This window comes from Dromiciops gliroides, chromosome 4, assembly GCF_019393635.1.
Source record: "Dromiciops gliroides isolate mDroGli1 chromosome 4, mDroGli1.pri, whole genome shotgun sequence".
NCBI classification, from domain to species: domain Eukaryota; kingdom Metazoa; phylum Chordata; class Mammalia; order Microbiotheria; family Microbiotheriidae; genus Dromiciops; species Dromiciops gliroides.
The window spans coordinates 2,170,580-2,195,062 of NC_057864.1; the positions used below are offsets into that span (position 1 = coordinate 2,170,580).

At 44.7% G+C, this 24,483-nt stretch overlaps 1 protein-coding gene across 4 annotated transcripts in view; it reads right to left on the bottom strand.

Annotated features, from left to right (window-relative positions):
- ST6GALNAC3 (ST6 N-acetylgalactosaminide alpha-2,6-sialyltransferase 3) overlaps window positions 1-24,483 on the bottom strand; it is a 576,955-nt gene that overhangs the window by 327,156 nt on the left and 225,316 nt on the right. For all 4 annotated transcript variants that reach the window (XM_044004647.1, XM_044004645.1, XM_044004648.1 and 1 more), the window contains exon 2: window positions 18,121-18,315. In XM_044004647.1, the coding sequence (XP_043860582.1) occupies window positions 18,121-18,315 (195 nt within the window). The remainder of the gene's footprint in view (window positions 1-18,120; window positions 18,316-24,483) is intronic.

Genomic DNA, 24,483 nt, shown 5'->3' on the forward strand with positions numbered 1-24,483 from the left:
CCCCCACCTTGGAGAGAGGGAGATAAGAGCATCAGCCAGAGTAGGTCCGCCTGAGTCTATGATGTTAAATGGCAAGGAGAATGCTAATGATTGTGCTGTTTGCCAGAAGACAGAAAATCAGCAGATTGGTCACTGAACCTGGACAAGGAGGGGAAAATAAACTCGATAGATTAGAAGGACAATTGGGGTCAGTTCCACACAGGTCGAGCTCGCTCCCCCTTGTTGCCCAGGCAGGAGGAAGCCCCTGAAGCCCACTGATGAGAGAGCCTCATCTACATGCGCCTCTACCTCATTTCACCCGCCCTGCCTCTCTTGACAAAAGATGTCAATTTCCACCTAATTTAAAATCAAGAAAATGTCTTTCCGCCTCCCGCCGGCTCTTTAATTTGGGGAAGTCAACATTTCTGCTCTGACAGGCTGTCCTGAACTCATCATATCGCCAAGCTCCTATCTTCTCAGAGTACATTGTTAAACTACTCGATGAAGCCAGGGGCCTGGATGAAACATGCTATTATCATAAATGCTGCCTTTGAAAAAGAATTTAACTTACTCCAAAGACTGCCTTATTTACATGGCTTAAGGCTGGGAGGGAAGCATAGGGCAAATGTACAGAAAAGATGAGAAGATAAGAAGAGTTTTATTTTATGAAATCAGGAATGCAATTGTACAGAGCTAAAAGAGAATGTATTTTAATAGGTTTTATTGTTGCTTTTTGTCTTTGCTCACAGTAACTTCTGTATCTGCCCTTCCACCTACTCCAGAATTGAAGCATCCCTTCCTAAACTGATAGAATTACCATATCTGACAGTGTATGTAACATTGTGTACCACTAGCCTCCCCCATCTCTACCAAGAAGAGATAATGGTGTTTCATTATCAAGTCTCTGAGAGCAAGAGTAATCTCTAGGATTTCTCAGACTTTGCATATCATCTAGTGTTATTTTTTATTCATGTGATTGGAGTCACTGAGTACATCATACTTCCGGTTCTGCTTTCTCTTCCCTGAATCAGGTCATAATTTCTCTAATTTCCTCCTTGCCATTCCTTGGGGAACAATAAAATTCTATCACATTTGTAAACCATAATTGGTTCAGCTATGGCCCCACCAATGTTTCATTTCTGTTTTCAGTACCAAGCACAGTACATGAGGATCTTGGGCCCATACTGGGCACTTCCTATGTGCTTGTTGATTATTTGGTGGCTATTTTGTTTTTACCTTTTTACTACTAAGAAAAGAAATGCTGCTATGAAGATAGATTATAGCTAGATGATGGGTAGGTAGGTGGGTGGGTGGATGATGGCTGGTAGATACATGAAAGATACATGATAGATAGATAGATAGATGATAGATAAGAAATATAAATTAAATAGACATGTAGGTTAGTTACATAGATGAGTTCCTTCTGTTGTTGATCCCCTCAGGTTCTATCCCTGGTGTTGGGGTCACTAGACCTCAAAATGAACAGTTTAGTGGCTTTTCTCACATAATTCAAAGTCATTTTTCTTAATGGTTGGACCATTTCATATATAAACATACTATCTTCCAAAAAGAACCCACTCATCTTGCTTCAGGTTTTTTCTACTATGAAAGGTTTCGCTGTGAACATTTTGGTATTAATGTGTATAAGCTTCCTTCTCAATAGTGCTGAGTTTGAATGTGGACTCCAATAAAATAGTAGGATCTTAGATTTAGAGGTTGGTGGGACTTTGGTGGCCATTAAACCCAAGCCCCTCATTTTACAGATATGGAAACTGAGACGTAGAGAGGTTAAATGACCTGCCCAAGGACACACATCTAGCAAGTGGCTGAGGCAGAATTCAAATCCAGGTCTTCTTCACTGTACCACAATGTCTCTGGAAGAGGACCCAGATTTCATTAGCCAGTATCCTAAAGCAAACTTTTGAATTCTTTCCAAGGTGATTCATGGTTCCTTCCACTTCTACAATAATGTTAGGGGTGGGGGAAGCATAGGCTAACCCTTAGTGTCTCTGAATGTTATCAGGTTCCCTTTGGGTGTGAGAGGTTCAAGAGAACCCTCACAACTTCACTGTTAACCTGGTAACCCCACCTGGTCATAGCTGGCTGGGCCAGGTACCACCAAAGTAGGGCAACAGAGGGCAATGTTGACCATCAGCAGAGTGAGGTGTGGCAACATTAGACCACCTATATTTCACACCAGGCACTGGGAAACCCAGTTGTCCTCACGGTGCTCTTTCCCTCTTCTACTCAAACCAAGGCTCCATGCTCTAAGTCAGCACAGGCTATGCTTGTAGGACAACGGGACAGTGACTAACTGCCTGATGTGGTGCTCATGAAGTTGTCCTGAAGAAGGTCTCTGGAGACTTTAGGGAGATACCAAATCTGAGCCATGAGTGGAAGGCGTGCCTCACTCCTAAGGGTCCCTCCCAGGGCTAGCATAGCATTTCCTGTGTAGCCAATAAATACTTGTTGACTGACTAATTGACCTCAACCCTGCCCTTGCTGACTCTAACTTGTTTCTGTTCTTCTACCTCTCTTGCTAAATGCCAACCTTCTCTGAGACTTTCACCTTCTGTCAAATTCCATTTTTCCCAGCTTCTTTTTAGGCACGGACATGCATGTCCCCCAGGGCTGTATTGATTTTTTTAAATGCCTTAGAAGTGGCTTTAAAACAGCTTCCAATGAACAGCACAGGGCTACTGCTTTGGGGCAGATGTGATTTACCACGGAGTCCATGGCATAGGTTCTTCCCAGGTCACTCCCAGCACAAAAGAGGTTAATTTACGACCCAAGCCAAGTAGTGCTGCCACAGGCCACTAGAGGCTGGCCAAGGGAAGAGACAGGAACAGGAGCCAGCTGTCAGGGCACAGTATGCCAGCAAGGGCTCTCCAGGGCCAGGAGGGGGCTGTAACTACCTCTGCTTGTATAAGACAAAGAGAAGTTTTGTAGCACAGACCAGAGGGATGCAGCAAGGTCAGCATGCCAGGCTCCCCTCAAGGGTCAGCTTGAGTGCCACCTCCTAGAAGAGATCTCCCGATGTCCTCAAATATGTGCCTCCAAAATGTCACCTGGTATCATTTTGGCCGTGTTTTATGCCACAAATATGCATGCATGGATGTGTGTATATATTATCTCTTCCCAGGTGGGCACAAGCTCTTTGAGGGCATGAACTGTTTCATCTTTCTTTGTATTTACTCTGGGCTTAGCACAGGGCCCGGCATATAGTAGGTGCATAATAATTGCTCGTTGGACATACTGTGGAACAGAGAATAGTAACTGCCTGACTTGAAATCCTTTGAGGTCTTGTGTTCCCTCTGGTTACTCACCCATGTTATCCTCACAGCAGCAGAAGTGAACAGTGAACTCTGTCCAATTAAGGAAAGAGGAGATATGGCTAGATTGTTTTCAGGAAATGACAAAGAACTCTTCCTGACCCTAAGCTTTCCAAAGACAGACACTTCTGTATTCACTGAGACCAGAATACCACTGCCTCTCCGTAAAGATGAGCATCACCCAGAAGGCAACAGGGAGGCATGTGGTTGCTCTGAACAGGACAACCAACTCATCAAAGAATTCCAGAAGGGAGAGGTGGATTGATCATTGGGCAAAAAGGAAGGATGATGTGAGGACAGCCACAGAGCTCTACTGGTACAGGCTTCTAGCACCTCTGGGACAATATGTACAAAAATTACGCAGGATGGGCAGCTGTTCAAAAGCTGTAATTGGCATCACTGGAGGGGACTCTTAAATCAAGAAAATCACAAAGCCATTTGGGAAACAGTTAGAGATGACTCAAAGCTGAATGGGTCACTTCGAGAAGTGTCAAGCTCCTCCTTTATTGGATGTCTTCAAGCAGAAGGTGAACACATCATAAAGATTCCTTTGGTCTGGAGGTGGGACTGCATGGCTGCTGAAGTTCCTTCCATGTTGCAAATTCTCAGAGACTGTGGACATTCATTAAGAAGCTGCTCTATTGGGGCAGCTAGGTGGCACAGTGGATAAAGCACTGGCCCTGGATTCAGGAGGACCTGAGTTCAAATCTGGCCTCAGACACTTGACAATTACTAGCTATGTGACCCTGAGCAAGTCATTTAACCCTCACTGCCCTGGAAGAAGAAGAAGAGGAAGAAGAGGAAGAGGAAGAAGAAGAAGGAGAAGGAGAAGGAGAAGGAGAAGGAGAAGGAGAAGGAGAAGGAGAAGGAGAAGGAGAAGGAGAAGGAGAAGGAGAAGGAGAAGGAGAAGGAGAAGAAGAAGAAGAAGAAGAAGAAGAAGAAGAAGAAGAAGAAGAAGAAGAGTTGCTGTATGAAGTGGAAGAGACTTAAAAACCAGTCCCTGCCCTTGGGGAGCTTATTCTCCACTTGGGTAGACAGATGGGGGCCACAAGACCTACACAGCTACATCAATGCATCATCAGTCATATGATGTCAATCAAGTGATGTTTCTGGCTTTCAGATTGGGCCCTAAGAAGTGAAAGGAACAAGAAGGACCTGTTGCTGGCTGTGGCATGTGGTTAGATCTTGAAGGAGGGCAACAAGAGGAGGAAAGAATGCGTCCCAGGCTTGGGAAAAGGGAAGGTGTCGAGGGAACACCAAGGAAGGGACATGAATATGGAATCCATTTCAATGGATCAGCTAGAGCTGCCTTATGAAGGATCTGAAGGACCAAGTAGTAGGATTTGCATCCAGTCCTAGTGGCACTAGGGAGCCTACCACTAACACGTCCTGAGCATGGGATGGGATGGCATGGTAGGAAGACCACCTTGTAGCAGAGGCAATCCAGAGCAAGAAGACCAACTGGGAGGTCACTCTTCTAGTACAGGCAGTGTGGAGGCTGGCAGCATGGAGGCTGGCAGAGTAGAGGTTGGCAGCGTGGAGGCTGGAAGAGTGGAGGTTGGCAGCGTGGAGGCTGGCAGAGTGGAGGTTGGCAGCGTGGAGGCTGGAAGAGTGGAGGTTGGCAGAGTGGAGGCTGGCAGAGTGGAGGCTGGCAGAGTGGAGGCTGGCAGTGTGGAGGCTGGCAGTGTGGCTGTAGAACTGGGAAGCGGTGCTATGTAGATGATGTGAGGGTGGCTGAGGGGCAGCACTTCTCCAGCCAACCAGGATTCAGGTGGACACAAAAAGGTCCTTCATTCCCAAGACCCTCCATCATCCTCTGCTCCTCCCACCCTGTGCCCTTCATTCCACCACCATTGGCCTCCTGGCTCAGCCTGCTGCAGAGCCGTCATCTCTCATCTGGGCGTCTTCTCTGGTGTCCCCCCTGACTGGAATGCTCTCCTCATCTATGCCTGCTGGCTGCCCCGGCTCCCTTCAGGTACCAGCTGAAATCCAGTCTTTGAGAGGAAGCCTTTCCCAAGCCCTCCTACCTCGAGTGTCTCCCTCTGCAGTTACCTCCAGGTTCTTGTCTGTACACAGTTGCTTCCATGTTGTCTCCCCATTAAATTGTGAGCTCCTCCAGAGCACGGACAATCTTCTGGCTTTCTCCATCCCGTCAACACTTAGCACAGTGCCTGGTACTTAATAAATGTATATTTACTGACTGAGCAGAAGCCAGAAGCCAGGTGATGTCAGGAGCCAAGCTCTTGCAAGAAAGAACAAATCCAGGGAGAGGAGACAGAGGTAAGAAAGCCAGGGACTGGGAGGCAGCTATGTGTGGGCCCCTGTGCACAGGACCAGAAGCCCTTGAGGCAGCAGAAGAGAGTGGAGAGAATCCTCAGCCTGGAGGCAGGAAGACCTGGATTCAGATCTCCCCTCTGGCCCATAGTTGTTGGGTGACCTCCCCCCCCCCAAAGATGTCACTTAAACTCTCAGCCTGTTTCCTTTTATGTGCAATGGGAGGGGGATTTAGGGGTGGGCTCGATGGCTGCTAAGGCCCCTTCCAGACATAAATCTATAATCCAATGATCCCTGGCCAAATGGTTGTAGGAGCGACCCAATTTCTCTCTCCCAAACAGTGGGTTCTCAGAGCAACAGAGCGCATGCCCAAGTCTGATTGTGTCAGGCTATGCCTACATGTCGCAGCAGCCAATTCTGTGCCCTCTCTTAGTCTAGGACAGTTGCAGGCTCAAGATCAGATTTATCAATAGCAATACCAATAGGCATTTAGTAAGTGCCTACTATGTGCCAGATACTGGGCCATGGAGGGAAGTTTGGTGCTTCAAGGTCTCAGTAACACACTGAAGGAGTCCTGATCTATAGCGCCTTCCTGGAATGCACTGTCATTGAATGAATTCTGAATTCTATAAATATACCTAGATGCTTGCTTAACAGAAGAGCTCCCATGGCTAATGACTTTTAAATTGAGTTCATACTGTTGTAGTTTAAATGTGCAGCCTCCATTATTTTCCCAGCTCTCTCTTCGGCTGGAGAGGGGAGTGTTTTCTGAGGACTGCTTCTGGATTACCTGCTGGTGACACTGCAGGCAGAGTCACGTGGATTCTGGGAACAACATCTGATGAGCTGCTAATGGGCCTCCGGATGAATAGCTCTGAGCCAGGCTGAAAAGTCATGCTGGCCACCGGAGAAAAACATTGGGCAGAGGAAGCAAAAAGCGGCTGGCTCTGCACCTCCCTTCCTCTAGAAAGTCTCCACACAATTTACACAGCTCAATCATCAAACTGTCTGGTTGGGAAGGACCCCAGAGGCCCATCCAGCCCAACCTGGGAGTGACCAAGAACCTCTCCTCCTGCATTGCCAGTGAGTCACGGGACCAAAAGGGGGTGCACCCTAAATAGTGTTTTGGAGGAAACTGAGGCTCACAGAGGAAATCGTATCCCACGTCATGGACTTATTAAGTATATGAAGCAAACTGAATCCACGACTTCCTGACCGAATATCCAATACCCTTTATAACTACGGGGCTGAAATGCTTGAATTGGAGTCAGAAAAACCTGAGCCACAGTCCTGACTCAAACACCTCCTGGCTGTGTGGCCACAGGGGACTCATCAAACTTCCCTCCACCTCAATGTCCTTGTTTATAAGATGAAGATAAGAGGACCTACCTCGAAGGGTTCTTGTGAGGATTAAATAGCATAACGTGTGTCATGTCCTTTGCCAACACTAAAGGGTGAAATATATATGAGCGGCCTAACTACTAGTGGTGGGGGGAGGAGGGGGAGGGGGATGGGAAGGAGGAGGGGGAGGGGAAAGGGGGGGGAGGAGGGGGCTATGCCCATTCCGGTTTCCAATGAGAAGAAACTTCTAAAGCCATCCACCCTGCTATTTGGACAGGCCAAGTTCTGAGTTGGTTTTCCCACATCACAGAAACCGGCGTCTCCTGCCTCATCTGTGTCTCCACCTTCCACCTGTTGCCCCTTGTTCTATCCTCGGGGTCTACCACCTCCTCCATGTACTCACTGGTCAAATCCCTGGTTTCCCCTTCCGGCTTCACAGGGTGTATCCTTCCTCCAGCTGGTCTCCATGGCAGCCTACAGTCCACATTCCAACCCTGGCTCTGCCTCCTCTTCTTATCCCACCCTCTTCCATCTTGATTGCAATACCACTGCCCATGGGTCTAAAACAGGGAGTGTCATGCTACCCCCCACATCTCTACCCAGTGAAGTCCATTCCTTGACTCACATTTTTAAGAATGATACGATATCTGGAGTAAAACGAATACCAAATGGCCTGTTTTATAATCTGCTTTCGACATCTTTTATAGCCTCCATGAAGCCATCTCCCATCTGCCAATTGGCACACCTAGTTACCAACAGGAAGACTGTCTCTGTCCACCTCCAGGGAAGCATTTAGGACCACAGGATAAGCACTTGTTATATGGATTTTACACCGATCACATTGATTGCCCAATTTTCAAAGCTATAGGCTTCTTATCAGTGACTTCAGATAGATAGAATGAACGGAAGCCTGCCAAAGCAAATGACTTCTGCTCCCTTTTCCAGCATTTCAGAGTTATGAAAACAATGACTCTCCTGGAAAGGAAGTGGGCACTTCAGGCAGTCTGCCATCGCCCCCATCACAAATGAGCACTTTCTGTATGTGGGCCATAACAAATCCTTGTCTGTCTTCGCATAGCGATAACAATTCAGTGGGAAGAATGACTGATTCGTCCTCCAACAGAGAAGTAGACAAAGGCTGCAAACAAATGGTTTCTAGAAGAACAGAGGCACATGATCAGTAATCATCGAATTCCAGTCTCTGGGGATTTGAAGCACCTACTGCGGGCCAGGAACTCTGCTGGGAATGGCAGATGTGGGAAACATCAGGAAGAGGGTGAGAGGCCAAAATGGTGGCAACTCCCAGGTCAGGAAACTATCTCTGCAATGGAGCCACCTCCACATCACTAATAATCAAAAGAATGTCTATTGAATTCCCTTGGAAGTTTCACCACACGCCCAGCAATTGGAGAGAAATGACTTTTTCAAGGCGATGTGGAGGGCCTGTTGGAAGACAGTCATGAACTGTGGGTAACTGTGTGTGAGAACTGGTTTAATTATCCTGAAAAATAACTTGGAATTACTTGAGAAATGCCAGGCAACTCTTGAAAACCATATGGCCCAATGATTCTCTGACTTGGAATATACCCCAAAGAAGTGAGAAGTAAAGAAGACAGAAATAAGCCCCCCTATATAAACTCTCTGGAGTAGCAAAAGAGTAGGAAAAAAGTGGCATTTACTGATAGAGGAATGGCTGGCAAGGAAATTGGTAGGGAAATACAGCACATGAACGTAATAAAACATGACTTATCATAAGGAACAATGATCATGAGGGAGCCAAAAAACATGAGAAAACATGAATGAATCAATGAAGAACAAAGAAAGAAAGTGGAACAACGAAAAATACACCATGACTGCAATAAGGTAAATGAGGATAATCCTATAACACAACAGAACTCTGAGCAAATGCAGTGTTTGTATGAACACTGGTTCCAGGCGACTGCAACCTGACGGAGGCCCTGGCAAAGGACAGTGGGGAAGCACAGTCAGTGCTTTATAAAGTTTTGCTTCAGTGTTTCAAGTTACTCTTAGGGTTTCTAATAAAGGATTACTAGAGGGGGTTATTGGGAAGAAACCACAATACAAGAAAGGAAATACACTTATATAACCTTCAAAAGATAAAAACAACTGTTGGAAAACAATATTTTTCATGACCAAAACCACTTGATCATATTAAGATTCAGGAAAAAAGCCTTTAATTATGTAAAGCACTCATTTATGCCCCCCCAAAGACAAAAAGAGTAGGCCTAAAAAATAATTTTAAATATAATGCAAAGCAAAAGTCTAAAACCAACAGCTAGGATTATTTATGATAGAAAATCATTAGAAGCTTTTCCTGGAAAATTTAGGGGTAAGGTGAATATGAATCTCCTTTGCATAGAGTTTTAAAGTGTTATTGACAAGAATAAAACAAGAGAAAGATATGAAATGGATAAAATCAGCAAAGAGGAAAAAAGTATTTTTTTCTGACACAAAATATTACTTAGAAAGTCCTAGTGAATTAGCAAAGAAACTAAATAAGACCATACAGTTTGGCACAATAGCATGATAGAAAATAAATATACAAAAATCAAGTATTTCAATATAGCAGTGCCACCAAACACAAAGGAAATGAGAAATTTTATTCTAAACAATTTTATAAGGCCCAAAATGTGAGTCAAAATTACAAAATGTTTTCAAGATTCATAAAAATACCAACATAAATCACTCTTTACTGAAAGAGAGGAGGACAAATAATTGGAGGGATATACATTCTTTGTGGCTATAAAGTGCCAATATTATAAAAATAATGATCAAATAAGATAGCATATATAAAGTCCTTTGCAAATTTTAAAGCACTAAAAATATACTAGTTGTTGGTGTTATGCCATCTAAGTTAATTTAAAGATTCAGGGTTATGCAAACTAAAAAAGGCTTGCTTTATAATACTAAACAATTTTTTAAAACATTCATTCAGAGGAAAATAAGATCCATAATCTCAAGGTAAATGAAGTAGGAATGAAAGGGGAATAATATTTAAAAACTTAAACTATATTATAAAGTTGTGATGATTAAAAAAAAAGAAAAGTAGGCTGAGTGGAATATATAGATAAGAATAAATTGGAAACAATTAATTTAATGCCCCTTTGTTCAAAAATCAGAGACCTGAGAAGTAGTTTGGAAGGAATAAGGCTTAGAGGAATATTTACTAAATTTAATAAGCAAGGATCAGAAATAACCCAACTTCGAAGCCCAGTGTATGGCCACCCACGAACAGAAACCACCTAAGGATGGGTTCATGGATTCAACAAAAAGAGCTGAAATGGAACTCGGTTTAAAAAAAGGTTCAGACTAGTATCTTACACCATACAACACAAGAAGTTACTGTGGTTATGTGTGTGACCCAAATATGAAAAGTCACGTCCTATGTTGCATTTTTAATTATTATGGCTAGGCAGAATTCTAAACCAAACACAATATTATGGTGAATAGAAAAGAGAAAACAGATAATTTCAATTACATGAAATGGAAAAGCTTCCTTTAAAACATGCATTTAGTATAGGATAAAAACTGTTACATTTGTTTAAATTGTATCAAATGTGTGTCACAAAGGTCTGTACATTTAAGTTACTAGGTTATACAAATATACATCTGGGTGTTTCTATAAACACTTATTTATATTTGGAGTGTAGACCAGTACCTCTGCTGTGAGCACTGCTGAGCACTTTCCAGGATGCTTGTCCACCTTGGGTGTCTACCTGCATCACACAACTGTCACCTGTGGCTCTCAGAAGCTGTAGCATGCACAGTGGCCACACCCCAGTAAACCATCTCAGCAGATGGGCTAAACCTGGGTGAGGAGTAGCCAAGGAGTCTCAAACCATCAGTGAGTTAGGGACATGTCTACCCCAAGCATAGGAAGGCTTTCCCTGGCAGAATGGGTGGATGGGAACAATGCATTCCAATGGCCATGAAGGTGGCTGACACAGTTTTTTAATATTTTTTCACATAAGTATATGCATGATTAGGAGTCATTTCCCAAAAGGTAAGTGGTCAAAAGCTGTGAATAAATGGTTTTCAAAATAAGAATTCAAAGTTAGTAATCACATGGAAGATTGTCCTAAATCACTAAAAGTCAAACTAAAACAACTCTGAGGTTTCACTTTATGCCCAGCAAATTGGCAGAGGGGACAAAAAATGAAAAATGAAATTGGAAGGGCTGTGGGAAGACAGACATACTAATACACTATTAGAGGAGTTTTATGTGGGTCCAAACATTCTGGAAAACTCCTTGGAATTATATAAAACAACTAAACCATTGCTACTCTTGGTACAGAAATCTCACAGTGAGCATGTGCCCAAGAAGGTCCTATAAACAATCAAATGTTCACACTGGCATTTGGGGATGGAAGCAAAAAAACAGGAAAGAAAGTGAGTGCCCATTGATTGGGGAATGGACCGACAGTTCATGCTATGTAAATGCAATGTCATATTGTGATGTCATGAGAAACATGGAATTCAAAGACTTCAGAGAATTAAAATATGTGTGTGGTCATGGGGGCAGCTAGGTGGCACAGTAGATAGAGCACCGGCCCTGGATTCAGGAGGACCTGAGTTCAAATCCAGCTTCAGACACTTGACTCTTACTGGCTGTGTGACCCTGGGCAAGTCACTTAACCCTCATTGCCCTGCAAATATATATACACACACACACACACACACATATATATATGTATATATGTATATATATATATATATGTATATATGTGTATATGTGTATATATACACACATACACATATATACATACATACATATATATTATATACACGCATTTGGTCCTATATCCAGTGAAGTAAGCAGAAACAGGAAAACAACATGTCTACAATGACTACAACAGTGTAAATGAAAAGAACAACAACGCAACACTTCACAGGATCGTGGATTGGGAGTTGGGAGGGCCCTTAAAAACCAAGTACTTCAGGAGAGGTTAGGTGGTGCAGTGGATAAAGCACCAGTCCTGGATTCAGGAGGACCTGAGTTCAAATCTGACCTCAGACACTTGACACTTACTAGCTGTGTGACCCTGAGCAAGTCACTTAACCCCCATTGCCCCACCAAAAAAAAGTACTCCAAGTCCCTCTGAGGTACACAGAGGTTAAATGACTTGCCCAAGGTTGCACAGGTGGTAAATATTAGAGGCAGAATTGACATTCAAGTCTGAGCACTCTGTGTCCAGCAGTTTCCTTCTACACCATGCTAACTCCCACACTGAAGGATGTCAAGTATCACGATCAGTCTTTACCCGGGTGAAGGGATGAAGAAATATGCCCCCTTCCTCTCACTAAGGAGGTGGGGGAAGATGGGTTTGGAATGGTACATATACTATCAGCTTCATCTGTGCAGCAACCAGGTTTTCTGTTTCTTTGTTATCGGTAAAGGGTCCCATGAGGGAAAGAGAGGTAAGTCTGGAAATGACTGTGATGTAAAGAATTCTTCTAAAAACTTGCAAAAATAATGAATGGTTCTAGATCATATAAGTTTGCACTAAGTTGTACCAATACAAACAGACCTTCTCTTGGATTCTGTAGCGTCAGCACCTTGTGGCAACATTTCATTTGAACAGTGGTGACACAGGGACACTTCACGCTTCAGCAGCTGAGCAGTGAGGACTGCTGCTTCTACTATTTTCTTGTTGTGTCACCTTGACAGGGTCAGACAACCTCCCGATGCCTCAATGCCCTTTCTCTGAAAGGATGGATGCTTGCCAGCTCACCAAAGCATAACAGCCCAAAGCCCTTTAAAGAGAAAGAGGCCCAGCATGGGTCGCCTTTGGCCAATGACTTTGAGATGGATCCCTTTGGCCAATGCAATGTCTCCTTCAGTCTGGGAGCTCGAGCTGTCTGAGAATGAACCCCAGGGGAGATGCCACATCTCCTCCAGAGTTCCACTCACTGAAGGAGCTAGTCCAGGTTCAATGGCATACACTCACTTGTGTGCACACAATAATTCATCATGGTCTCATCTATATGGACCATGTCCACTGGGCATGACACCAGCCTTCAGGCTGTGCCATTCACTGACTCTTCAGTCACCGATTGAGTGAGTAGTAAGTATCCTTCAGGCATGGAGATATGAAGACAAAAACAAACCAGTCCCTACCCTCAAGGGGCTTGCATTCCTTAAGAAATTTGGCTGCTGTCCTTTCCCATCACCTCTCCATTCTCTCTCTCTCCAGAAGGCCACATTCTGGGACTCTAGGAGTTGGAGTCTCCAGAGAGAGAATCCCTAAGGCTGCCATTCCTTCTTCTCATGAGAAGGCTAGATTCTGGAATCAGATGCTCCTCAGGAAATTCCCTTCTCTTGGAGTCTAAACTCCTGGATATTTAACTTGGGTTTGCTCCCCAACACTGCTGCCACCTGGCCAATGCCCTTTCCCCTCGAAGGCTTTAGCTCTGGCTCTCAGTTCCCAGAACCTCTCCCTCTCCATCCAGAAGGTCCTCTCCTCTGGGGCTACCCTGTGCTTGGGAGCATACATACATCTACCTCTCCAGAACTCAGTCCAGGCACTCAGAGTGCTTATGTGGAGTCTTCCTGCACCTCCCAAATGTCTACCGCTGCCTTGGTCACGCTCATCTCACAGTCAGGTCACAGGTCAGAGGTGAAGCTTGAATCCAAGTCCTCCTGACCTCACGGCTGGTACTATCTTCTCAGAGGCTGCTTCTCCTAATGTAGCTATATGAGGCCATATTCCCATAGCCTTTCTTTGCTAAGCCAGGTTTCATGGTGTTTCTGCATTTACTGCCTTTGGGAGAGCACGTTTTTACTATATGTTTACTATGTGAAGGCAATGCTCACTCCTTCACTGTTGCCATAGATACAATCTGTAGAAGCTGCACTGTAACATCAGTACTTCATTCACACCTTCAATGAGAGCTCCATGGCCTGGATACTGAATATTCTTTTTCATGTATTGGGGGCTTCAAGATGCTCTTGTTTTTTGAAGGAATATTTCTGTTCTGCTTCATCCTGCCCCGAGTCCACTATCACCAGCCTAAGAATGCAGGTCTATCCCAGACCTCAAAGAGTTGGGGTGTGACCCCAAGCACTAAGAAGTCTGGACATCCCGTAGCATATCAAGGGGTCCCTTGTCAAACAGCTGACTGAGCACATAAGGAGAGTCTCTAGAGAATGTCTTCTTACAAACAACAAATGAGGAAGTGACTGGATCATCATCCATGCATGAGTATGCCTGTTTGTTTTCGATAATCAACATTTTTATTTAAAGTTTTGAGTTCCAAATTCTGTCCCTCCTTCCCTCCCTGAGACAGCAAGCAATAAGATATAGGCTATACATCTGCAATTTATGTAAAACATTACCATATTAGTCATTTTGTATAAGAAGACTCAAATAAAAGAAAAAAATTAAAATGAAAAAACAACATGCTTCTGTCTGCATTCAAACAATATCAGTTCTTTTTTTGGAGGTGGATACTATGTTTCATCATTAATCTTTTGGGATGGTCTTAGGTCATTGTATTGTTGAGAAGAGCTAAGTAAGTCTATCACAGTTGATCATCACACAATATTGCTGTCTCTGTGTACACTGTTCTCTTGGTTCTGCTCACTTCACTCTGCATCGGTTCATGTAAGTCTTGCCATGTTTGGTTTGGTGGTTTGTTGTTTTTTTTTCTGAAGTCCTTCTGCTTGTCATTTCTCAGAGCACAATAAAGAGTATGTCTAACACAGACTTCTGTTTAGTTTCTTCCCTTCTCTCTGGAAGTCTTCCACGATCTCAATCATCCCTCTCCTTGGGAGCTCTGACCTGGCACCGATGCCCGCACATTCTCACACACTTCCTAGACTGCTTCAGAGTCTTCAGCACTTGGGTAACAGGAAGAGGAAATCGTCAACTTTTCAAGTGAGAGTCCTGGCAGATGAGCACGTGTCTCACACATGCCCATTAGAAATGCACCTTGGAAGCCAAGGGATATGAGGGATGTGCCCATGACATGTAATGGCCCTGTTGCCTCTCTGAGCCTCCAGCAAGATTCCAGAGTGATTGACCATAAGAAGATCACAATAGCTAACACTTATATGGCACCTACTATGTCCTGGGCACTTTAGAACCACTCTGGGAAGGAGACACTTTTATATATTCCCATTTTACAGATGAGGAAACTGAGGCAGACAGAGGTAAAGTGACTTGTTTGGGGTCACACAGCTAGTAAGTGTCTGAGGCCTAATTTGAACTCATCTTCCTGTCTCCAGGACCAGCAATCTAGCACCACCCAGCTGCCTATCTATCACTCTGTATAGAGAGAGAAAGAAGAGAGGGAGATAGATACAGAGAGAGATGATAGACAGATAGAGACAGACACTGATGATAGAAGAGAGACAGACAGACAGACCAACAGATAAGCAAACAGAAATGCATATACACATGACCTGATTGATTTGAAAAAGTCCTTGATAAAACACCACAATTAGTCAGGAAATCTGGGTTCCATAACTGCCCCAGACACTTACTGTGTGTCCTTGGGCAAGTCACTTAAACTTCTGTGGGCCTCCATGGGGAAGGCTGGACTTCATTCCCTGTCAGGTCCCTTCCAGTTCTAGTACATAGATAGTCTCCCAAACCTCGTTTCCAGTGAGGCAATCCCACACCTATGACTGCTGCTGAATTCATTAAAATGTAGCCAGATGCAACGAGTTTGATGATGCTCTAGAATATTTTTTAATTGACCAGCAAAAATAACCCCTGAGCCCCCTTGGTTACTTGCTCCTGTCACCCTGTACTTGTGAAGCAACGAACACTTGTCAGCATTGCTGTGGCCAATAGTAAATGACATCCGGGAAAGTCCTCAAAGGGATGAAGAGGAAAACAACCCTGTCCTGTAAGGAGGGCACAAGCTCATGCCTTTCATGTTTTCCTTGGAGCACACGGCACTTACTTGGCTTAGCCAAAGCCAAGCAATGTGAAGAACGTGAAAGCTTTTTCAAAACTGTTAATTGTGAGCTAATTAAAAGGGTAAATATCCAGAAAGGTCCTAAGATGGCTTGTGTCCGCTCGTAAGACTCAAACAAGCACAAATATCTAATAAGAAGCTCCTGAGTCCCGCAGACATAGGAATGGGATTTCAAAGAATCAAATTAACCAAAAGAGATGACTCAGGTGCGATCTTGCCTGAGGCAGAAGATGGACCAAATGAGCTGCTTCAGTAAGTGGCGGTTGGTGGGCACCAAGGAGAATGCCAGCAAACTGGGCAGCATTTTGTAAATGACTTGGAATCTGAATCGCTAAAGTCCTCTCTAACAACTCAGGTGAGAAGGACTAGCATATCCCCAGTGAGCACCGATTAAGCACCTACTCTATGTGAGGCACTGTGTTAGGGTTTGGGGACTCAAAGACAAAGAACTAAAATGCAGCTTTCTTTCTCTCAATGAGAACTTCACAACCACCACTTTAGGGGAGGTACTGAGGCCAAGAAAGAGGCCAAGTTGAGAAAGCTCACAGGTAACAGAGGTGGGATTTGAAGCTATGCTTGACTCTTCAGGACGCCATCTGGGGTTTTCTTGGCAGAGATCCTGGAACAGTTTGACATTTCCTTCTCCAGCTCATTTTACAGATGAGGAAACTGAGACACACAGGGTAAAATGAGTAATTATCTGAGGCTGGATTTGAACTCAAGAAAATGAGTCCTCCTGAGTCTGACACTCCATATACTATGATGTCGACTACTTGCTCTACATACATAACAGCCATTTAATGCTTATTGACTGACTGGTCACTATTTCCATCACCTTGAATCTCATGCACATTCCAAACCCCCAGAATCCAATATAGTAGGGAAGGATCCCAGTGAGTAAAGTCTAATATCTCCTCCTGGTATCTAGAAGCATACACTAAGGTGCTGATATACTATGCTTAGGAAGCCTCGATGTGAATAATTAGAAGGCGTAAATGAGCATCCTTCCGTAGCACCCACATCACTTAGATTCAAACAGTCTTTGAATCCTGTTAGCTTGGAAAAGACGCACATCTGAAAGCAGTTCAGTGTTTCCTAGTTTGTGGTCTAAGAATTGCAAAGGCAAATGTCTGGATCACCAAAAGAGCCTCTCCCTGTTGGTATCATCCACCTCAAGACATTTCCACAAGACACAACTTAGAATCTTAGCCTGTTAGAGCCAAGAGGAACTCCAGAAGAGTCTCTTATAGTAAGGAGGTCAATAAACATTTACTGAGTGCCTACTGTGTGCCAAGAACTATGCAAATACTGTGGATACAGAAATGAAGCAGGAGATCTCTCCCCTGAAGGAGTTCACAGCCAAAAGGGGGGCAATGAACAAACACATGCAAACAACCTACATGCAGGAGAAATAAGAAGCCATCAATAGGGCAGAGGCACTAAAATGAAGAGGCACTGGGAAAGGCTTCCTCCTAGAGAAGACAGTATTTTGCTTGAGAGGGAAGGGAGAAATTGCCCAGAATCAAGAAATTTGAAGGTAGGGACAGACCTAGGGCTCTAGACCAATGGACAGGTGATATGTCCACCGTGCCATAATGTCTCAGGACAATCTTCCTCTTCTCTGGTCTTTAGGCAGAGTTTCCAAGGGGTCAGTCAGTTAACAGGGACTTACTAGGTACCTACCTGGGCCAAGCACAACACTAAGCCTGGGAGTACAAAGAAAGGCACAAGCAAAGACCCCACCCTCCCAGAGCTCATATTTTAATGGGAGGTGCAAACAGGCTAGACACAAAGTCAGGCAATCTGGAAAAAGGAGACTTAGAGGCTAGGGTGGGGAGGGAGGGACTGGGAAGTGGGCTTTCAGCTCAGTCTGGATGAAGGCCAAGGTGAAAGTGAAGGGGCAGAGCATTCTGCACATGAGGGACAGTCAGTGAAAATGCATAGAGCTCGGGAAGAGACACTGCTGAGACCCATCCCAGACAGACCTGTTTACTCTACAGCAAACCAGTACCTGGCACTTGGTAGGTGCTTAATAAGTGTGTATTGAATCGAATCTCCACGTGTGGTGGAGAGATACCTTCATTTGTTCGTGTTCTTTGTGCCTGCGGCAGCCCTCCCTCTACTGACAAGTGTAAAACCAGACCAGCAGCCTGGGCAGCCTGAGGTTTAGCGGTGGAGCAGAAGCCATGAGGCCAGAGGCCGAAGATGGTAAAGGCCGCCGGGACTTGTTCCTGATCCCAGCTCTTACCTCCTGCGTCTTCACGTGTGTGTAGCCGTAGTGAGTTCTGAGGGGTCGCCTGTGTGTGGAGGAGAACGGCAGCCACTTGGCACCAGATTGTCCCAAACAGTTCAGCACTAAAGGGAGATCCACCTCATTGAAGAGGCGCACGATGAGCAAGAAGAGAAATGCTCCCAAGAAGCTCACAGCAATCACGGACTTCCTCTGGAAATTCAGAAAGAAAAAGACAAAAAAAAATGCAGATAATGAATGTGTTACCTTAAGGTTTGCAAGGCGCTGCACAGCTATGGACTCATTGAATTCTCAGAACAACCCCAGGAGGGAGGTGCGATGTTGAGCCGCACCACAGTGGTTTGTACAAGATGGACACAGGCGTCTCTTCTAGCTCCATGATGCTGCCCAAGAACTTCCCTCCAAGTTACCACGGGGATACAAGGTGAAGAGAGACAAACGCAAGGCAATTTGAGGAAAGAGATAGCACTGGCCACTGGGGGCATCAAAGAAGGAGGAGGTACCTCATCTGGGTGGCCAGGTAAAGGAAGGGATAGCAAACCAGCCCAGACTCTGAAGATAGGGGCAGAGCAGCCAGAAATGTCCACCCAGAAAACAGTTATAGACTCTCTCGATACCCACCCAGGACCTTCTTGGCCATCAACCAGCTGCCCTAAAGGAGCCTCGGCTGGAATGGGCATTTCCAGGTGACATTGCCCGTCAGTCCCGGAGTACACTCAGCACCAGGTTCTGGTCCCTTTTACTGTTGCCAGGACAAGTTTAGGCTCGGAAGACAAAGTCTTCTAGTGCCTTGTGGAATCCATTGATGGCGAGTAGCCACACGTAAAGCACGCGTACGGGAGAGAAAATAAATCAACCATTTTGAGAGAAACTTCAAAATTGAATGGAAATGACAGTTGTGAGAGCTGGCTCCCTGAGCTGGCTCCCTGGTAATCCATGTCTGCTTTGTATGTTACATCAAAGGGAGCCGGGTAATGAGGACCCGAGAGGGGCAGGAACAGAGGGGGCAGCACCTCCTCTTCTCGCAGCCTGCCTGGGCTTTGATTCCCCCGCACCAGACGGAGCCCCCCTTCTCACACAGAGGATTGGATCTGAGTTTCTGGTTTTTTCTTGGCCCTGGTGTGTGTGTGGGGGGGGAGGGCGTGCTCACCTGCGTACAGGCTTATTCCTGTGCGCTATACAACCGAGTGCAGGCTTTGAGAGCACCCCCTACATAGACACAACTGCCCTAAAGTGACACTCCCCAGCTTCCAGCCAGCTGTCATGTCTGCACCCTGCGGGGACGGGGGCAGATGCTGATCCACACGTTATGGTTAAAAGAGAGGATCAGTTGGGCCCCACTGGCTGCCTCTCAAGCTGGCAGAGTCCTCATGGTGCTGGCCAAGGGCTGGTCTTTGCTTCCAGAGAATCAGCCCACCCACAGAAAGATGAGTCACGTTGGCCCCCACCTATATCACGGCACACATATGGAAGGTATGCCCTCAGGCAGGGCTCCTTCCCCTCCCTTGGCTTCTGGCCCCTGGCACAGTAGGTGTGGGGGAGGCCTATGGGTCCCTTCTCAGAACCATAACATAAGGCACAAAGGCTTAGCAAGAAAAGCAGTGATAGTGAAATATGGCTATTAATGTATTTTTTCAAGATTCCAGATTCCAGGTTAAGAACTTCTTGAAGGAGCCTGGAAATTCATTCATTGCCTCATTCATTCCTTGGACAAGCATTCCCTAAGCACTTACCGCATGCCTAACTAGCTGGGTCCAAGGATGAAATAGGGAACAGAGGCCAGGCTGGGTTCCTTTCCACCATTTCAAGGTTCTCCTTCTGGTCCCAAACAGGGAATACAAGAGTCCCCAAGGAGCCCACAGAGCATTCCATTCCCCTAGGGCAGTGAAGGGAGGGAGGGTGGGTGGGTGGGCTTGAGCAGGCCACCACATCTAACAAATAATGGGTTCTGAAGTAGGACTGGAGAAAGGAATGTCCAAGGACAAAAGCACTCTTGGAAAAGAAAATGGGCCAGTTATGCATGGAGAGCAGGGCATGGCTGGAACCTGCTGGGCTAGCACAGGGGGAATTGAGGAAGGCCCCTCCCATTGGGTGGACTTCCTGCTGTGGATTTACAGGAAGAGCTGGGTAGGAGACACATGGGCTGGGCCCCCGCCCCCCCAGGACATCTTCCGACCTGATGAGATCATGGCTGATTCAGAGTATGTGCCTGCACACCGGCACTTGACTAGGTACTGGAGACCCTGGAACAATGCAGCATTCCCTATCTTTGGAGAGATTCCCTTCTGCTTTGGGATGAGGGAAAAATGTGCATCCAGGGAACTTGACAGAAGACCCCTCGGGCATCCATCTGTCCCTCCGTAAACCAAAGCAAGGTAGTCTAGAGCTCCAGCGTGTAAGGCTGAGTTCCCTCAGCCAAGGGCTCCGAGCTTCCTGGAAGGCTCCCAGCCCCAAGTACTGGGGCTTTACATTCCTATATTAAACTCTGGGGAAGATTAACTCTGCAAATCCTCTGACAGAAGCATGCCACAGGACACTGGGTCACCCGTCCCAATGGCAGAAACAGGGGATCATGGATTTAGGGTTGGAAGGGATTTCAGAGTCATGAAGCCCAAGTCCAGATCTAAAGAACCAAACCCAACTCAGAACCTTCTCATATCGTCTTTGTGGGCCTCCAATGAGCTAATGAGCATAAAGTGCTTTCTTTATGAGCTATAAAGGACTAAATAAATGTCAGTTACCATTACATTCACCAATATGAGGCTGTGCTTTGGAACTGCACGACCCAATAACGAGGAATCCATCATTCCCAAGTAGTCGTTAATTAAGCAGCTCAGTGAAAGTTGCGTGAATTATGTAGACATAGGAGCAGATCCAGAGCCAGCTTTGTGAGAATGGGCAACTCACTTAACCTGTTTCAGACTCAGTTTCTACATCAATAAAATGGGACAATGTGACCCATTTCACTTGCTTCAATGGGTGGTAGTATGGTTTAATGAGCTAATGTATGTAAATGCATCCCAATCTTTAAAACTTAAGATTACATAGGGTAAGATCAAGTATCTTCAGTCGCTTAATAGTATCTATCTGTTAAGTTCCAGAAACTCCTGGTCTTTAAGGGTCAGAAAGGCAATACTCCTGTGGTAACAAAAGCTAAGAATATTGTCTATTGTCATCCCACTTGTGAAAAGTCTCTGGCTTCTTTCAGGGAAAGATAAAAACTTAGACCTTCCCTAAGTCCAATTGCACCCCCACCCCCACACTCAGTAGTCCCCTTCTCTTCAAACTATTTTGTGTACATTTGCTTATACTTTACATGTTTTAATGTCTGTGAATATGTGTTGGATTTTCCCATTAGAATGTAAGCTCCTTGAGGGAAGGGTCTGCTTCTGGGTTTCCTTGTTTGGTTGTGGTTTGATTTTTTTTTCCATTTTTATATCTAGAGTCTAGTACCATGACACATATGTATTGTTGGACTGAACTGAATATCTGTGGAATGAATTTCCCTATTGTGACACCAGAGACCCAAAGGAAAACATCAACATAATCACCTTTCAGACTAAACTCCATGTAGACAAAAGTTAAAGAAATATTCAAGTCAAAACTGAGTTCCATTGTTTGTAATGACAGAGTCTGGAAATCATCAGGAATTTGACAACAAAACTGCAGCTCTTCATAGAGTAACTCGAAAGGGAATGTTCTTCCTCCCCCTCCCCCTCCTTCTCCCCAGTTTGAGAAGTAACTAGATATCAAACATTAACTTCCAGCCTTGATACATCCAACTCCAGGTTTGTTTTGTTTTCTTTTAAGTGATGGGCTGAAATTCCAGGGACTGACATTGGGCCTCTCCTGCGGATCTCATCTATAGATTTCTCTATTTACACAATGCTTTTCCCTTTCTTACATGTTGCCTCCCTACTTCCCAGGAGAAAATGTCTATCTTTTAATACTAATATTTTACTGATATTGCTTTATAGCAGCAATATGTGGAACATCATTGCCTCCAAAGAACAAAACCCAACAGCCAAGAGAGGGCAATGAAAAAGGAGATGGTGGGCATGAGTAGGCTGTAGCATATTACCTACGAAAGGAAAGGAGGAGGAAGAAGAAGAAAAGGGAGAGAAGAGGAAGTGGTAGAGGAGAAGGAAGGAAGCAGAGCTAATGGGGGAGAAGAAGGAAGAAGAAGTGTGAGGGTGGGGGTTGGTTGAGTCAATCACCCCACTTCACTTGCCCTGATGCATTTACCACATGAGAGCACAGAATGGTTGAATCAATCCATCAGGAGTATGAAGAGTATGAACTAGGAATCACCAAGGGCTAGACAACTCTGGTGACTCAACCCAAGACACTTCAACTAGGTGTGAGAGTAAATCTGAATAGGTTGGGGTACTTGGTCACACCCCGGTAGGCTTCTGTAAACCGGACTGTCTAATTGGGAATTAGGAAGCAGTTTAAGCATCTGACAGCGGAAAACAGAGCCATTTGATCCAAGATCCTGAAAAGGAATGATTTAGAAAGAAGTAGGAGGGGAAAAGAGTCCAGGCCTCAGCCTCAGTCTTGATATTCTCCCCAACCATCTTAACCAAAGTATGAGAATTGGAATGGCCCCCCTGCTGGAGAGATACTGTAGGGAAGCTCCGACATGAGGAGAAAGCATGTGATTTAGAGACCATGTGACTATAGCGTCTGGAAGTTACATCTATAGAACCACCTGTGGGACTTGTCAGTCAAAGCTACCAGCCAATTAGCTTGGAGCTCTGTGTGTGTGTGTGTGTGTGTGTGTGTGTGTGTGGACAGCCCTGCTTCCTGTTTCACAGACGGCTTCTGGGAGAAGCCGCTGAGGATCAGCTTCTTTTCGTCCAGGGAAGATCGTGGTGGCAGATGATGGAGAAAGGGGGGGGGGGGTCCTAGTCATTCGGACACTGGCGTGGTGGTGAGAGATTTCACATGGGCTGCTAAGAAAGGAAATTGATTTCTTTCTCTCTGGCTATACCAAATTAGGTATAAGCTAGGATTTCCATGCTATAAACAAGCTGTTCTCAATCTCTCTCTCTTCACTAACTTATAATACATATTTTAATAAATCTTTAAAAGCCTAAACTCAGGGCAGCTAGGTGGCACAGTGGATAAAACACCCACCCTGGATTCAGGAGTACCTGAGTTTAAATCCGGCCTCAGACACTTGACACTTACTAGCTGTGTGACCCTGGGCAAGCCACTTAACCCCCATAGCCCCTCCAAAAAATGAAAAATAAAAAACAAACAAAAGCCTAAACTCTTGCTGAATTTATCAGTAATTTTAGCCAGCTTCCCCCCAAGAATGGAGGAGGAAGATTAGAACCCACAATTTAGATTTTAAATGACAGAAAAGGAAGACTTTAGGACCTTCCCTGGACCCAAGGATTTGGGCTTTTTCTTCAGTGTCCTAGCAGAGTTTGAGAATAGCAGACCTGGAGACAGTGGGGGCACTGAAAACCCAGGGCAAACATATATATATATATATATATATATATATACACACAAACATATATATACAAACATATATATATATATATATACACATATATATACACAAACATATATATACAAACATATATATATAATGTTATTATTTTCCAGTTACATATTACATATAAGGATAGTTTGCAACATTACATTTGTTTACACTGGATTTTTAGTTCCAAATTTTTCTTTTCTTCCCCCCCTTCTCTCCCTTCTTCCCAAGATGGAAAGGAGTCTGATATAGGTTGTATACGTACAGTCACATCAAACATATTTCTATATTAGTCATCTTGTGAAAGAAGAATCAGAGCACAAAGAAAAAACCTCAAACAAGAAGGAAAAAAAACAGTCCAAAAGTAGAAACAGTATGATTCAATCTGCATTCATAATCCACAGTTCTTTTTCTCTGGATGTTGAGAATATTTTCTATCATGAGTTCTTTGTGACTGTTTTGGATTGTTGAACTGCTGAGAAGAGCCAAGTCTATCCCCATTGTTCATCGCACAATGTTGCTGTTACTGTGTACAACATTCTCCTGGTTCTGTTCCTCTCAGTCAGCATCAGTTCATGTAAGTCCTTCCAGGTTTCTCTGAACTCCTCCTGGTCATAGTATTCCATTACATTAATATACCACAATTTGTTTAGCCATTCCCCTATTGATGGGTATTCCCTCAATTTCCAATTCTTTGCCAACACAAAGAGAGCTGCTATAAATATTTTTTTGTACATATGGGTCCTTTTCCCTTTTCTATGGTCTCTTTGGGCTACAGACCTAGCAGTGGTACCACTGGGTCAAAGGGTACGAACAGTCCTATAGACCTTTTGGCATAGTAAGGATAACTTCTAGACTCCAGAAGG